Source organism: Prionailurus bengalensis, chromosome E4 (genome assembly GCF_016509475.1).
Source record: "Prionailurus bengalensis isolate Pbe53 chromosome E4, Fcat_Pben_1.1_paternal_pri, whole genome shotgun sequence".
In the NCBI taxonomy this organism is placed as follows: Eukaryota; Metazoa; Chordata; class Mammalia; order Carnivora; family Felidae; genus Prionailurus; species Prionailurus bengalensis.
The window spans coordinates 4,277,835-4,293,738 of record NC_057360.1 but is presented as its reverse complement, the minus strand read 5'-3'; the positions used below and the strand labels follow the sequence as shown (position 1 = coordinate 4,293,738).

At 57.0% G+C, this 15,904-nt stretch overlaps 1 protein-coding gene across 2 annotated transcripts in view; it reads left to right on the top strand.

The window, feature by feature from the left end:
• The window catches only part of KIF26B (kinesin family member 26B), a 472,500-nt gene that overhangs the window by 443,071 nt on the left and 13,525 nt on the right, over positions 1-15,904 (top strand). For both annotated transcript variants that reach the window (XM_043569394.1, XM_043569395.1), the window contains 4 exons: positions 1,536-1,698; positions 2,636-6,047; positions 11,081-11,283; positions 11,675-11,825. In XM_043569394.1, coding sequence (XP_043425329.1) covers positions 1,536-1,698; positions 2,636-6,047; positions 11,081-11,283; positions 11,675-11,825 — 3,929 coding nt within the window. The remainder of the gene's footprint in view (positions 1-1,535; positions 1,699-2,635; positions 6,048-11,080; positions 11,284-11,674; positions 11,826-15,904) is intronic.

Here is a 15,904-nt window from a genome sequence, read left to right as displayed (position 1 = left end):
TCATAGACGGCTGCCTTCTGGTGACAGCCTCCGATGGCAGAAGGAGCGAGCCAACTCCCCCGGAAGTCCCCCTTATAAGAGCGCTGTTCTCGTCGATGACAGCACTGCCCTTGTGACCGGTCACCTCCCGAAGGCCCCCTCCTCCTGATGGCGTCACTTTGGGGGTTAGCTTGCTTGCATTCAGTCCGCAACACCCTCCTTCCACGACTTTCATCACTGACGATTTCGGCTGAAGGAAAACCCTGATGCGTTTTTTTTTAATTGCCCTGGAACTGAGCCAGAGTGAGCCCGGCGTCCCGAACTGACACCTTAATTGGTTCCAGATGGAAAAGGCAAACTCTGGCTCTCACCCCGCAGTCTTCCTCCCCGAAGGCCCCATGCAGGTCACGTGTGAAAGGGTTTCCCCATTTCCAAGGCCTGATCTCTGCAGACGGCAGCCTGCCTCTCACACCGGGTCTGCCGAGCTGGACGGTCCCTCTCCAGGGAGCTCTGCGGGGGTGGCCGGCTGACAGCCTGGTGGGGACACGGACGTGAGGACGAGCCCCCAGAACCTGGCATTCTGAACACAACGCACAGCTATGCACACAGGGCACGGGAGACGCAGAGGCTGCCTCCGCCTTCGGGATCAGGGAAGCTTCCAGAGGTGAAATGACATCTGGCAGCAGTTGAGAGGAGAGGGCTGATGATGACGTAAGCAGAAGCCTTTTAAGAGCGAGGCAGGGAGACTGTTGGGACACGTGCAGGAATGGAAACACATGCACCATCACTCCAGGTCAGTTTTGGAAGAGCCTGCAACCACCGTCTGTAAAGTCCTGAGCCTCATTATCACCACTCAGGGCCCTGGCCCCACACGGCACCTGCGGAGTCCCCAGAGGAGGCCTTTCTAGAAAGGTCTGCGTTCTGTGGCTGACGGATTGAGTGCTCGGGCCCGCGTCTCTGTTTCTCCACTCGTAATCGGGAACACAGACACCTTCTCCTGCATTGCCGCCACGTGCAGGCACGAGAGGAAGAGACAGATGGTGATAAAGTGCTTGCCACTCTCGCAAACAAACTGGGTACGTTGCAGACACACGGATCTAGCACGCAGGTTCGTGGCTGGCAAACCACTTTGCCTTGCAGGGACCGCTCGCGCACAGACACTTGCAAAGAAGGGCTGTGTGTGCACGCGGCCTGCCGAATCAGTCACAGAGCCGTCTTCTCCCTTCCTCCAGTTCCTATCTCCAGGTCCCGTCGTGCACAGCGCCCGGTGGGCGCACACAGACGCACGGGCTTACCCAGGAGCGGGACACGAGTGCCAAGGGAGATGTGTCACATGGATTCCATTCTTGGGGTTGGAAGCCCTTGCTCGGCTGCCTGCTACAAACAGCCGTGTGCTAGAAAATGATGTTAATTAGTACGCCCTTTTTTTTGAAAATGGGGGGGGGGGAACCCTGCTGCCCACAACAAAAAAGCCACGTGGAGGCCCGCAGTCCTACCCTGACAGCCAACGTGAAGCATGACCCACTAATGCAGCCTTAATTCACTTTGTTTGGCAGAGAGAGCAAACTCACCATGCTGCTGCGAGAGTCCCTGGGGAACGTGAACTGTCGCACCACCATGATCGCGCACATCTCGGCGGCCGCCGGCAACTACGCAGAGACCCTGTCCACCATCCAGATCGCCTCGAGAGTCTTGAGGATGAAGAAAAAGAAGACGAAGGTAGGGAGCTCCCAGGGGGTGCAGCGGGTGTAGATGCTTTGGGAGCCCTACCCTGGAGCCGAGCCGGTATTCCTAATCCCCGAGCGCGGGGGCGGGGGTGGGGGGGGGCAGGCGATGCTGACGATGGTCGGGTCGGGTGGGGGGGAGGAGGATGAAGTCCGCGCCCCCTAGCCTCGCCAGCTGCTGGTCATCCAGCCTGGACCCCTAACCGGGAGCACTAGGCCCACGTCAGGCATCTGGGTAGGACGGGAAACACTCCGTGTCTCCCTCCCTGCCCTGGTCCCACGTAGATGGAGACCCTGTCCTGCGACTGGCTGAGCCCATCTTTGGATTAGTGCTTTGCTCACATGGTGCTACTTTCCCGCATTTCCAGGAATCATTTATGGGCTCCTGGGCTTTGCCACGTGAATACAGTGGTTTCTTGTGGATGCGAGGAGCCTGGCAGAAACTACCAGCCTTGCTTTCTCGGGCAGAGGCAAAGCCAGGACCCTGGTGGCATGACCAGAATGTGGCAGAAAGCCATCACAACTGTGGTCACCAGGCCAGCTGGTGAAGCGGGAAGCTTTTTCCTTTTTGTGTCTTTCTGTGTATGTGGGGGGGGGGGGGGGGTCAAAAATGGGCCTTTACAACCTGTGTGACGCAGGGTACCACAGACGGCTGGGGTATGCCACGGTAGTGACCTGTCTGCCCTTAGGAGGTCACCCGGGGCCCGGGCTGGTCACCTGTCCTGAGCAGGCTCTGTTCCCCAGCATGCCACATGGGCCGTTCTCACTAGAGGCCACGGTGTGGTGGCAAGCTGGGGCAGGCCGGCCTGACGCACCACGAGGAACAGCCTGACGCAGGGAGGGGAACCGGGGTGGCCTGGGGGGCCTGTTCGGAGTCGCTGTGGGCTCGCCGGGAGGCCCGCCCCTGCTAACCTCCCAGCTCTCATCTTCAGTACACGTCAAGCTCGTCCGGTGGGGAGAGCTCCTGCGAGGAAGGCAGGATGCGAAGGCCCACCCAGCTGAGACCCTTCCACGCCAGGGCCGCGGGGGACCCGGACTTCCCCATCCCCCCGCTCTCCAGCGACCCCGACTACTCCTCGAGCAGCGAGCAGTCCTGCGACACGGTCATCTACATCGGGCCCAACGGCACGGCCCTCTCCGACAAAGAGCTCACCGACAACGAGGGCCCCCCAGACTTTGTCCCCATCGTGCCCGCCCTGCAGAAGGCACGGGGCGACGGCCGGCCCCCGGAGGCCGGAGGGGCTGCGGCCGGCAAGTCGGAAAGGGACTGTCTGAAGTGCAACACGTTTGCCGAGCTGCAGGAGAGGCTGGACTGTATCGACGGCAGCGAGGAGCCCAGTCAGTTTCCTTTCGAAGAGCTGCCGGTCCAGTTTGGGGCCCAGCAAGCAGGCAAGGGTCCCCCGTTAAGCCAGGCGGCTGGGGCCAACCCACTCTGTGAGTCTGAGAAGGAAGAGGCCGGGTCCGACGGGCAGCTAACTGACAGAGAAGGCACCGACCCTCCCGCCTCCAAGATGCAGAGGAATCACTCGCCCGGCCCCACCCCGGCTCTGCCCGGCAGCCCCAGCCCTGCCTCGCCCAGGAGCATCCCGGGCAGCGGCGGCGGCCAGCACGCTGCTTCCCAGCTCACGCAGAGCCCCAGCCTCCAGAGCAGCCGAGAAAGCCTGAACTCCTGTGGCTTCGTGGAAGGCAAGCCCAGGCCGATGGGGTCCCCGCGGCTGGGCATCGCCAGCCTGTCCAAGACCTCCGAGTACAAGCCGGCCAGCTCTCCCTCCCAGAGGTGCAAAGTCTACACCCAGAAGGGTGTCCTGCCCTCTCCTGCCCCCCTGCCTCCCTTGAGCAAGGACGCCTGCACGGCATCCAGCGAGTCCCTGCTGCAGCCTGAGGTGCGAACCCCCCCAGTTGGAATGAGCCCCCAGGTTCTGAAGAAGTCCATGTCCGCTGGAAGCCAAGGGTTCCCCGAAAGCCCGGTCGATGACGAGCACCAGGGGGCCACCTCTCCAGACCCCAAGAAGGAGGTCCTGAGCACCACGACGGTGACGGTGCAGCAGCCCCTGGAGCTGAACGGCGAGGACGAGCTGGTGTTCACGCTGGTGGAGGAGCTGACCATCAGCGGCGTCCTGGACGGCGGCCGCCCCACCAGCATCATCAGCTTCAACAGCGACTGCTCCGTGCAGGCCCTGGCCTCGGGCTCCCGGCCCGTCAGCATCATCGGCAGCATCAGCGAGGATCTCGAGTGCTACTCCAGCGTGGCCCCCGTGTCCGAGGTCAGCATCACGCAGTTCCTGCCCCTCCCGAAGCTGACCCTGGACGAGAAGGCCCGCGAGGCCGGGAGCCAACGTTCCTCCATCAGCTCCTGGCTGAGCGAGGTGAGCGCCGGCAGCGATGGCGAGCAGTCCTGCCACAGTTTCATCGCCCAGACGTGCTTCGGGCACGGGGAGGCCATGGCCGATCCTCCGGCCTCGGAGCTGGGCGGCGGCATCCAGAGCAGCCCCGTGGTGTGCCGGGAGAAGCCCGAGGCGGGCCCCGACGGTTTGCTCATCCTGTCTGACGTGGGGGAGGACTCTTTCGACAAGGCGACCCCCATCCAGGGCTGCAAGATATCCACGCTGGGCAAGGCCATGGTCACCATCTCCAACACAGCAGACCTGAGCAGCTGCGAAGGGTACATCCCCATGAAGACCAACATCACAGTCTACCCCTGCATTGCCGTGAGCCCCCGGCCCGTCCAAGGGCCCGAGGCGTCCGTCGCCCCCGCGGTGAGCTCAGCGCCCAGAGCAGCCCAGCCCCAGGACAGCCGGGAAGCCGGTGCGAAGACAGAGATGAGATTTGAGGACCCTTGGCTAAAACGGGAAGAGGAGGTAAAGAAAGAGAGCGCCTATCCCGGTGAAGAAGGGGCCGGGCGTGAGGCCGCCACAGGCCCCCCCGCAAAGCCTGAGGCCAGAGCAGAGCAGGACAGGAAGGCCAGCCCTGGGGACAGGCTGAGCAGCAGCAGCGGTGAGGTGTCCGCTTCCCCCGGGAGCGACAACCTCAGGAGGGTTGCGGATGGCTGTGAGATGGCCCTGCCCGGTGTGGCCGCCCAGAGCCCCGTGCACCCCAACAGAGGCCTGAAGGCCAGCAGCCTTCCCAGGGCTTTCCAGAAGGCCAGCCGGCAGGAGGAGCCGGGCAGTCCGTTCTACCACTGTGCCGCGGAGACCAACGGGCTGGGCAGCGCCCAAGGCACCTCGCCCTGCAAGGCGGCCCTGGAGAGGAAGGCGGCGTCGCCCAAGCACTGTATGCTGGCCCGGCCCAAAGGGACGCCCCCTCTGCCGCCGGTCCGCAAGTCCAGCCTGGACCAGAAGAACCGGGCCAGCCCCCAGCACAGCGCTTGCAGCAGCGGCACCAGCAGCCCGTCGCACCCCCCGGCGCCCCTCCTGGCCCCGTTCCCGGATGAGGCCGGCGGCCAGGCCAAGGAGGCCAGCAGCAGCAGCCGGCTGTTCAGCGCCAAGCTGGAGCAGCTGGCCAGCAGGACCAACTCCCTCGGCAGGGCCACCGTCAGCCACTACGAGTGCCTGTCGCTGGAGAGGGCCGAGAGCCTGTGCGCGGGGAGCTGGCGGGCGCACGCGGGCAAGGACAGCACGATGCCCCGCGCGGGGAGGAGCCCGGGCCGCGGGGGCGCCGGGGCCTCGCCCACCGCCCTGGGCCCCGCGCCGCCCGCCGCCGCCGCCGCCGCCGCCGCCGGCGCCCCCGGCGTCGTCGCGTCGCCCAAGGCCGGCACGTGCAAGATCTCGGCGGTGAGCAAGCTCCTGCTGGCCAGCCCCAAGGCGCGCAGCCTGGCCACCGCCACCACCAAGACGCTCAGCTTCTCCACCAAGTCCCTGCCGCAGGCGGTGGGCCAGAGCCCGGGGCTGGCGGCCAGCGCCAAGCCCACGTCCTGGTCCACGCAGTCCCTCAGCCGCAGCCGGGGCGCCGGGCCCGCCGGCAAGCCGCCGCCGCGCGCCGTCAACGGGCGCATCTCCGAGCTGCTGCAGGGCGGCGCGGGCGGGCGCGCGGGGGGCGACGAGCGGCCGGCCGCGCCCCCGCTGCCCTCGCCCTACAGCAAGGTGACGCCGCCGCGCCGGCCGCACCGCTGCAGCAGCGGCCACGGCAGCGACAACAGCAGCGTGCTGAGCGGCGAGCTGCCGCCCGCCATGGGCAAGACGGCCCTGTTCTACCACAGCGGCGGCAGCAGCGGCTACGAGAGCGTGCCGCGCGACAGCGAGGCCACCGGCAGCGCGTCCTCCGCGCACGACTCCACGAGCGACAACAGCAGCTCCGTGGGCGGCCGCTGCCGCAGCCTCAAGGCCCCGAAGAAGCGCTCCAACTCAGGTAGGCACCGGGCGGGGCGGGCAGGACCCCGGGCCCCCCTTCCTGCCTCCCGCCCCCACGGACCGCCTGCGCCCTCAGGCCTCCACGGGGCCATGGCCGCCTTAGGTGTCGCTGTGGGAACCCACTGCCAGACGTTGGCGCGCCCGAGGCATCCAGCCCGTGGGCACCTGCTTGCGCGGCCCTCTGGAGTCCCGGAGACCCAGGCTTGTCTGCTCTGGGAGGGACGGTGCCGCCGCTCAGGGCTTTCGGAGGGGTCAGGTTAGAGCCACCAGCCTCATGGCCTGGCAGCTACAGACACCAAAACTTGGGGCTGGTGGCCCTGAGACCCTGGCAGCCGCTCCCGGAAGCAGGATGAACCGCACTGATCTCCTTGGCCCTGCGATGGGGAGGTCCTTCCTCTGTCCCCCCCACCCCCACCCCCAGACACACTAGTGGACAGTTGTGTGTATACAGCCACCATGGGGCCTGAACACACGCACAGTACACCTGCACAACACACACACACACACACACACACACACACACACACACACACACTGCACCAGCACGGCACACCCCAGCACCCTGGTGCCCCAAATGCATGCTTTCTGAGCAAGTCTTTGCATCTCCAGGAATCTCCCATCAAAAGCAAGTAAATAGTGCAAAGGATATAACATGGTGGTAAAACCCCCTGACTTGTTAATTGGAGTTTGGAGTGACACATGACAGGACGTTATGATGGATGAGAAGAGGAGGACCCAGGTCAGAGAGGGTGGCCCTCGTAGCCATGGGGTAGGTGAGGTGAAAGGTCAGCCAGGAGAGACTGGGCCGGAGAGACAGAAGGAACTGAGGACGACTTGAGCTACTTCAGAATTCTCTGTGATTGAGCTCCGCTCTTCAGTGGCTTCCCCAGAAGTTACCTCTACTTGTTCTCTAGCATAAGAACGCGCTTTTAACGAGGCCACCTCGTAAAGAGCCCCGCGTGCAACTCTGTGCCTCGGTTAAAGTGAGAGTGGCTTGGTCCTGCCCTCCTAGCCGGTCCTTTGCCGTACTGAGCCCTCCTGTGGGACCCCAGGCTCCCTGGGAGCCCTCAGAAGCTGTTGTGCCACAGAATATTGGTGGCACCAGCAGGTTTGGAATTAAAATATGGGGGGAGTCCTCCAAGTGGGGTCTCCTCTGTCCTGCAACTGCTCCGGCAACAGCTTTTTCTCTCAACCATGGGGGGCGGGGGGGGGGGTTGCTTTTTCCCTCCTCCCAACGTAGTCAAGCACGAGCTCTAGAATGTTCCAACCCAAATGTAAGGCACATCATAAAGCATCTGTCTGCCTCAAACCGAAGAAATCAACCTCATAGTTCTAGATGCTGTGGTGTCGCTCTCCCCACCTGCCCACCCCCTCACAGACCACAGTGTGTGAGCGTATTGTGCTGTGAACACGTCCAGGACTCACGGCTGTCCGCCATCTTTATTTCCCGGGCGGCGTGTGCTTCAGGCGCAGACCCACTTTGGCGATGCCCCACCCCAGGCCCTCGGCACTCTGCGCCTCATCAGGGACCTGGGAGCGGTGCCCGTGCGAGACAAGCGCGGAAAGAAAAGCCACTCAGTAATAACATGACAGCTGCTGTGTCCTCTCTTCAGGGCCGTGAGCGTGAAAACATATTGATGTTAGTCACTAAAAATAGAAAGAAAGTTCATCCGAGCCAGACTGTTTGCAGGGGGGCGGAGGGAGGAGAAGATCTGCTGGCCTTCCCAGTACTTGGTTGACAAACCTTGTTGCTACAATCTACCCAGACTTCATTCTTCAGGGTCCACACCGTTGTGACGCAGCCTGTGCGCTCACATGTGTTTGCCCGTTAGAATGCTTTCCCGCACCCTCATCTAGAGCCTTCCGTCTGCCGGTCCCTTTTGTTCTTTGAGCATCTTTTTTTCCCCCCAAGATTTGCATCTTTCGGTGTGGCTGTCGCGCTGGGGTAAAGAGCTCTGTAAAACGGCTGCCTGGAGAGTGGCCAGCAGGCTCAGCACCTGTCCTTGCGGGGTGCCACCTGCTTTTACAAACGTCGTCCTCTGAGCGTCTCCTGTCAGGTTAGGCTGTTGGAGGACAGGGTGTAGGATCGAAGCACCAGGCTAGGTGCCTGAACGCCAGGAGCACCGGACCTCCGTGACCTTCGTAGTGAATGTGGCAGTGGAGATCCACAGCCACACCAAAAAATGCCAAAAATGCCGCTCACAGGTTAGGTGACCTTGACAATGGAGGTGGAGGACGTGCTCCTCACCGTTAGGGGACCTTGTCTTGCTTATTTATGGTTATTATTAAGAGAAATGTTGGCTGTCAGACATGATCAGCATAAATCAAAAGCACCTTCCTTAAGAGAAGCCGTAAACCTTCTCAAAGGAAACTCCGAGCTGGGTAGCTGGATTTTATAATTACTAGAGGTGTTTGAAACTGCGGAGGAGACCGGTTATCTTTTATCGGAGATTGCTTTTGAGTTTGGAAAACTTTAATGCTTTGGTTGAAAAACGAGCTAGAAATACAGGATGAGGAGGATAACCTTGAGCTCTCCGTGCTCCGTTGTGCACATAACACGAGAAACCAGCGAACGTCCTTAAGCTTATTGGTCCCCTTCCTGGAGATCCGTGTTGGTGGAAGGTGCGTGGAATTGGCCAGACTGTGACACTCTGAGGACCCGGCCTCAGGGCACGTGGGTCCTGCCAGAAAGTAGGAGACTTGGGGTCTTGGGCAACAGGGTGAGATGAGCTCAACGAGGGGACATCCTTGATGGATGTGACGACCACAGAAAATGTAAGCACAGACCAAGTTATGCCTTCAATGCCTGGCAAAGTTGTAGTTGGCCATGGGGTAGTCGTTCTGGGTTCTTGACCAAGAGAGAAGCCGTGTTTGCTTTTACTGACGGATTTTCATCAGTCCATCCACAGGGCACTGCCAGCCGGATGTGGTCAGCAACACGGCCGTTAGCCGTGAATTAGAGTGGTGAAGGCCAGCCTGGATGGGGAGCATGTGTCTGCCCTGGCCGGGGTGCGCTCAGTGGCTAAAAGGACGTGAATCGGGGAAGGCCCCACCGGAGCCCCGACAGCCCTCTGGCATCACTCCTCAGGTGTCACGTGAACTCTTCCCAGACTCTTGGCCGCTTCTTCACGTCCCAGACCTTTCACCCCACGCCTGCTGGGTTACCCCCTGAGCTTCCTCCTGTCACTTTCCTGCTCCCAGGCTGGCTGGGGAAATCTGAGAATCAGATCAGCACGTTGGTCTGAATGAAGTCCCTTCCCACTGTAGCAGGCCCACCATAGAAAGCCGGGGAGGGAGTGAGGGAGGGCCAACCCGGGGAGCTTGCCTGTTCCGGGATGCACGTAGGGCTTGACCTGCCCGGATGTGAGCTCCCGCAAGGCCAGTTCCGCACCTGGCTCAGCCCGCTGGGTGCCCAAGGCCAGTTCTGCACCTGGCTCAGCCCGCTGGGTGCCCAAGGCCAGTTCCGCATCTGGCTCAGCCCGCTGGGTGCCCAGCACTGTGTGGTGCAGGCTCCCATGAGCCATTCGGACACCCCTGATTGATTCACTGGCTGGTGGGCTGGCTGGAAGATGGTCCTCCAAGTGAGCTCAGAGTTTTTTTCTATGTCACCCCCCCGCTGGTGACCAGTGCTTTAAACACCAAGCTTGTCTTCTATATCCTTTGCCACGCTAAGCACCGAGCACCATGCCTGCCCTTCTCTGGGTGCTTGGTAAACTTGACCGACCGATGGGATGCCGGGTTCAGTTTGCTGAGCTGCCGCACCAATATCCACGACTTGTTACTCCTCACCAGGGCCGAGAGAGGCCTGATTCACTGTGCTCCCCCTGTGCTGCTCACTGGGTTCTCAGGTACCATCTTGTCCCTTCCTCTCAAGGTGGCTGTGAACCTCAACATGCCCTGGAAGAATTAAGTCTTTAACTTGTTTTAATGTTTATTCATTTTTGAGAGACAGAGAGAGACAGAGTGCGAGTGGGGGAGGGGCAGAGAGAGGGAGACACAGAATCTGAAGCAGGCTCCAGGCTCCGAGTTGTCAGCAAAGAGCCTGACATGGGGCTCGAACTCATGAACCATGAGATCGTGACCTGAGCTAAAGTCAGATGCTTAACCGACTGAGCCACCCAGGCACTCCAAGAATTAAGTCTTTGAAGAAGACAAATCTGTGTAGACAATCACGCAAAAGTCTCTAGGGTACCAGGAATCCAGGCTCCTTCTGTCTTCTTTTTGTGTCATTTATGATCTTCACCTCATGACGCAGCCACTGGGCCCATATTTCACCCAGGACAAAGGAGAAAGGAAGAGGAGGAGGCCAGACCCCCCACCTTTAAGGACACTTCCTAGCAGTTGCCCGTAACACTTCTGTGGATACCCTATCGGGAGGAGCTTAAGGTGCATGTACCCAGGGCGTGGTCCCTTCCTGGGGGCTGTATGCCCTGCTACGACCCAGTCTCTTTCCCAGAGGAAGAAGAGAACAGGTCTTGGGGACAGCTAGCCGTCCGTCACAGTGTGTAAAGCATGTTGAATAGGGCCTGACATATAATCGGTGCTTAGTACAGTGTTGTTGTTATAAGCAAATAAGCAGTGTTTCCTAGAACTCCTATGACCACATTACCAAACACTGGGACCCCTTTTCCCTAACACAAACATCTCTTTAATTTCACTGTGACACATGTTCATGCTGAGCATATGGCTCACGGTTCTAGACCACGTGTTTTTGTGTGTGTGCGTGTTCTGGTGTGCATGCGTGTGTGTGTGTGTGTGTGTGTGTGTGTGTGTGTGTGTGTGTGTTTCGTGGGCGGAGACCAGGGGCAGCTCTAAAGGTCAGGCAGGGAATTCGTGAGCTCTTGGAGGTGAAGCCTAGGTGCCAGTTTAAGGGATTAATTGTCAAGGTGCGTGGCTGGGCCTTGGCGTGTTTCGCATTCACCTGCCGCACATCCTGGGATGCCCATCAGGGTCCCCCACCAAAAGATGCGTATCAAGATGTAAAAGATTGAAATTCAAAAAGATTCCCTTTGGGTTTAATTCCGTACTTAGGTTCTCAGAGACGGAGGCTCATCCCTGCGCTGTCCCTGGACACCCCTTCCCCCGTAAGAAAACCCGCCAGCAGCACCGGGGTCCGCTGGGTGGACGGCCCCTTGCGCAGCACCCAGAGGGGCCTCGGGGAACCTTTTGAGATTAAAGTCTACGAAATCGATGATGTGGAACGACTACAGCGGCGACGAGGGGGCAACGTCAAGGTGAGCCTCCTGGTCCCCACACGGGGGCAGCCCCCCAGCCAGCCCCCTGGAGAGCCCCTCACTTCTCCACCCCGAGTGTTGAAAGGGCTCCAGCGCTAGGGGAACTGCCAGTCCTGGGGGCTTTTCTGGCTCCAGCTGGGAACGCCAGCCACCTCCTAAATTTAAGAAAGGGCTGCGGCAGTCCTGCCCTGTGGCTGTCCGATCCAACTCCGGCGAGGCAGAAGCGTGGCTGGGCCGGCCCAGGGCCCTCCCGGCTCCCCAGTGAGGGGCCATCTCCCTCGTCCCCGCTGTGCACATGGCATTCCCATCTAGAAGAGGCTGCGTGGGTCCGAGCTGGGTGGGGGAGGCTCTCCTCTCCCCGCACCCCCACGCCTTCTCGTCTACCTTGTAGGAGGTCACGTGCTTCAACGCAAAGCTGAAAATTCTGGAGCATCGCCAGCAGAGAATCGCCGAGGTCCGAGCCAAGTATGAGTGGCTGATGAAGGAGCTGGAGGTCACCAAGCAGCACCTGATGCTGGATCCCAACAAGTGGCTCCGCGAATGTAAGACCCCAGGTTCATTCCCGTCTCTGGGACTACTGGGTTGGCCGGCGAACCAGGCCTGGCACACGTCCCGGGGCGAGGTGTCCATGGATGGTGCCAGGACCCGAGGGCTTGGACACCATCAAATGGACACAGTAGCTCTGAGCCCACGGTCTCACTCTCTGTAGGGAAGGTGGGCGGGGTGGGGCAGTAAAAAGGGGTGGGGAGTGTTGCTCTTGCGAGAATTTTTCTTATGTGTCTCAGTCCAAAGCATCTGAAAATGAGATCCCCCCGCCCCCCGCCCCATCGTGCATATGGCAGATCAGCCAGACATGAAGTTGCATGACAAATCCGCTCTTGGGCCACAAAATCACGTTGCATATCTAGCCTGAAATACACAAGAATTTATAGAGCTCTTAATAGGGTAGAATGTGCAATCCTAGAAAAACCTCACAAAGAACCCAGAGAGCAGGAAAAAAAAAACATTTTTGAGTGGAAAAAAAAATAACATTCGCCGTGTTATTTCTATTTAATAGAAAGCCCAGGATGACAGTAACCGTCTCCTAACAATTCAGAACAATTTTGCTCTCTCTGACAGATTCAATTGTCTCGTATTTATTTGTTCCTAACCATTCCATTTACTGCAAAATAAAGCTCAGATCTGGTCCCAACTATTTCACTGATATGGGACCCAAGGCTGGAAGACTTTGTGGAATAAAATGCATAGCTGCTGATAAATTTCCTTTCCTTCCCTGTCCAGCACTCACCAGCTCTTCCCCCTCTGCCTCCACTGGTCTCCTGCCCTTCACCACTGTCCCCCTTGCTCCCCCACTACCCCCTGCCCCTCCCCTCCCACACATCAGTCACCGTCTCCACTGTGTCCCCTGGCTCAGAGAGTCCCCTGGGTAGGTGGAGTCTGCAGAAATACTGGGCCCAGAAGAAAGGGACAGAACTTGTCAGCCTCCTGGCTGTGTCCTACCCCTAACAGCAGTCCGCCCTCCAGCAGTTTCTTTCCCGTTAAGAACGGGGTGGTAACATCGCCTGAGCACCTCCCTGGGTACTTGCGAGGATCCAGTGCGCCAACCTGAGGACAGAGGGCGGTGACCAGTCTGCCAAGCATCCCTCCGTGTTGCACCGTTTGTGGGATGACCACAGGCCCTCAGACCTGATCAGAGGTGGCTTTCCCGCACACGAACTGTGGGGCCTCCCCGAGCCTTGATTTCCCGAGCTGTAAAATGGGAAGCGTCGTGGAACCCACTTCGTGGGGGTCGTGAGGAGGGAGTGAGTGATGCTGCTGGGTGCTTGATGAAGGTGCTCAGTAGCAGGACTAGTTGTACTCGTAGTTCTGTTGTTATTATCCCAGAACCGAATACAAGTCGTCAGCAGAAGACAGTTCCCTAGCGCCCGCCTGCGCAGTGCGCGGACTTAGGTCCCCTGTTAGAGACTGTACGGGGACACGGACCCACACTCTCAGGCCCTGGTGGGGTGCGATGACATGAACAAGGATGCTAGCCAATGTCTGGTCATGGCATAAATATGGGGCCCAGTGCTCACTTCTCCCCCACTCGTGGATAACCCATCTCCTTTCACAAATCCCAGGAGCCTCAAGGTCCTGGGGTTGCCCATTCCGGCACCACCCCTCCCCACTCCCCAGCCTTCATTTGTGCTGTTTTCATTAAAGTTTTAGTTTTTTGAGCGCCATTTATGCCTGAGGCAAGCTCGAGAACTGTCTTTATCTTACAAAGTCTCGTGTTTTTTTTTCCCCAAGATGGGAGTGAGCTTACACATGAGCACATATGTGTAGTCGCTTCCAGAAAACAATCGCTTCCTTCATGCCTTTGTACCTGTCTAGAATCAGCGACTGTTTGATGCTCAGAAAGGCAATGAACAGAAGGCTACATGAAGGCAGAAACACAGATTGGTCCTTTAAGATGAAATGAAACCAAAAATGAGCAAAACAAAAAAAACAAGAACAAAAACAAAAAAACCAGTGAAGCCACAGGCTGACGATGCACTGGGAGTGGGTGATAAGCTGACTATTGGCACAGAAATCTATGTGCTGGCATCCATTTTTATTTTTCTTAATTCCCATGCCACTTTCGAGGTGGTCCAGTAACATAGCCTGAGAAAGGTATGTCATGGTGGGTTCTGTTTTTAATTTTGTTTATTCTTTATTGCCATGCAATATTGCCATGCTCTGTTATGTTAGTTTCAGGTGTATAACACGCTGATTCTCTATGTCATGCTGTGCTCACTGCACGTGTGGCACCGTCTGTCACCACACGACACCGTGACCACACCATTGACTATATTCCCCGTGAGAGGAAGAGGGAGGGAGGGAGACCCAGAATCAGAAGCCACGCCTTCCATCCCCGTGACATATTTGTTCCCTAACTGGAAGCCTGTACCTCCCTCCCCCCTCCTCCCTTCAGGCAACCACCAGTTTGCTCTCCGTATTTATGGGTCTGTTCCTGTTTTTCCGTTTGTGCAATTTTTCATCTCTTTTAAATTCTGCATATAAGTGAAATCAAATAGCATTTGTCTTTCCCTAAGTATGGTGCCCTCTGGGTCCATTGATGTTGTTGCAGATGGAAAGAACTTGATCCTTTCTTATGGCTGAATAATATTCCATTTTGCACGCACGCACGTGTGTTTGTGTGCACGCGCGCGTGCATGCGTGTGGCACGCACTATGCATATATCAGCTGTGCTGACGGGTTTGAGGTGACACCTCATTGTGGCTTTGATTTGCATTTCCCTGATGATGAGTGATGTTGAACTACTCTTCATGTGTCTGTTGGCCATCTGGATGTCTTCTTTGGAAAAAATGTCTGCTCAGGTCCTCTGCCTGTTTTCTAATTGGATTCTTTGTAGGTTTGGAGGTTGAGTTGTCTAAGATTTTTTATATACTTTGGATATTAACTCCTTACCAGATACATCGTTTGCAAATGTTTTCTAACACTCAGGAGGTTGCCTTTTTGTTTTGTTGATTGTTTGCTTCACTGTGCAAAAGCTTTTCATTTGGTGTAGCCCCAATAGTTCGTTTTTGCTTTTGTTTCTCTTCCCTGAGGAGACAGATCTAGAAAAATGTTGCTAAGGCCAATGTCCAAGAGATAACTGCCCATTTTCTTCTAGGAGTTTTATGGTTTCAGGTCTCATATTAAGGTCTTTCATCCGTTCTGAGGTTATTTTTGTGTGTGGTGTGAGAAAGTGGTCCAATTTCATTCTTTGCGTGCAGCTGTCCAGTTTTCCCGATGCTATTTATTAAAGAGACTATGGTCTCTTTCACCAATGGTCTTTTCACCATTGTACAATCTCACCTCCCTTGATTAATTGGAATGTATAAGCATGGGTTTATTCCTCTGGCTCCCTATCTGTCCCATTGGTCTTTTTGTTTCTTTGTGCCAGTATCACACTGTTTTGATTACCACAACTTTGTAGTATAGCTTAAAATCTGGGATTGTGATGCCTACAACTTTGTTCTTCTTCCTCAAGATTGCTTTGACTATTCAGGGTCCCTGGCAGTTCCATACAAATTTTAGCATGATTTGTTCTTTTTTTTTTAATTAAAAAAATTTTAAATTTTTTAATGTTTATTTACTTTGAGAGAGAAAAAGAGAGAGAGAGAGACAGACAGAGCACAAGCAGGGGAGGGGAGAGAGAGAGAGGGAGACATAGAATATGAAGCAAGCTCCAGGCTCTGAGCTGTCAGCACAGAGCCCAATGCAGGGCTCAAACTCATGAACCGCGAGATCATGACCTAAGCCAAAGTCAGACACTTAAATGACTGAGCCACCCAGATGCCCCTAACATGATTTGTTTTCATTCTGTGGAAATTGTGACTGGTATTTTGAAAGGGATTACATTCAACCTGCAGCTTGCTTTGGGTGGTATGAACATTTTAAAAATATTAATCCTTCTAATCCATGAGCATGGTATATATTTCCATTTGTTTATGTCATCTTCAATTTCTTTCATCAGTTTCTAATAGTTTTCAGAGTGCAGATATTCCACCTCCTTGGTTAAGTTTTCTTCCTAAGCATTTTATTATTTTTGGTGCAATTTTAAATTGTTTTCTTAAATTTTTTTTTAACATTTATT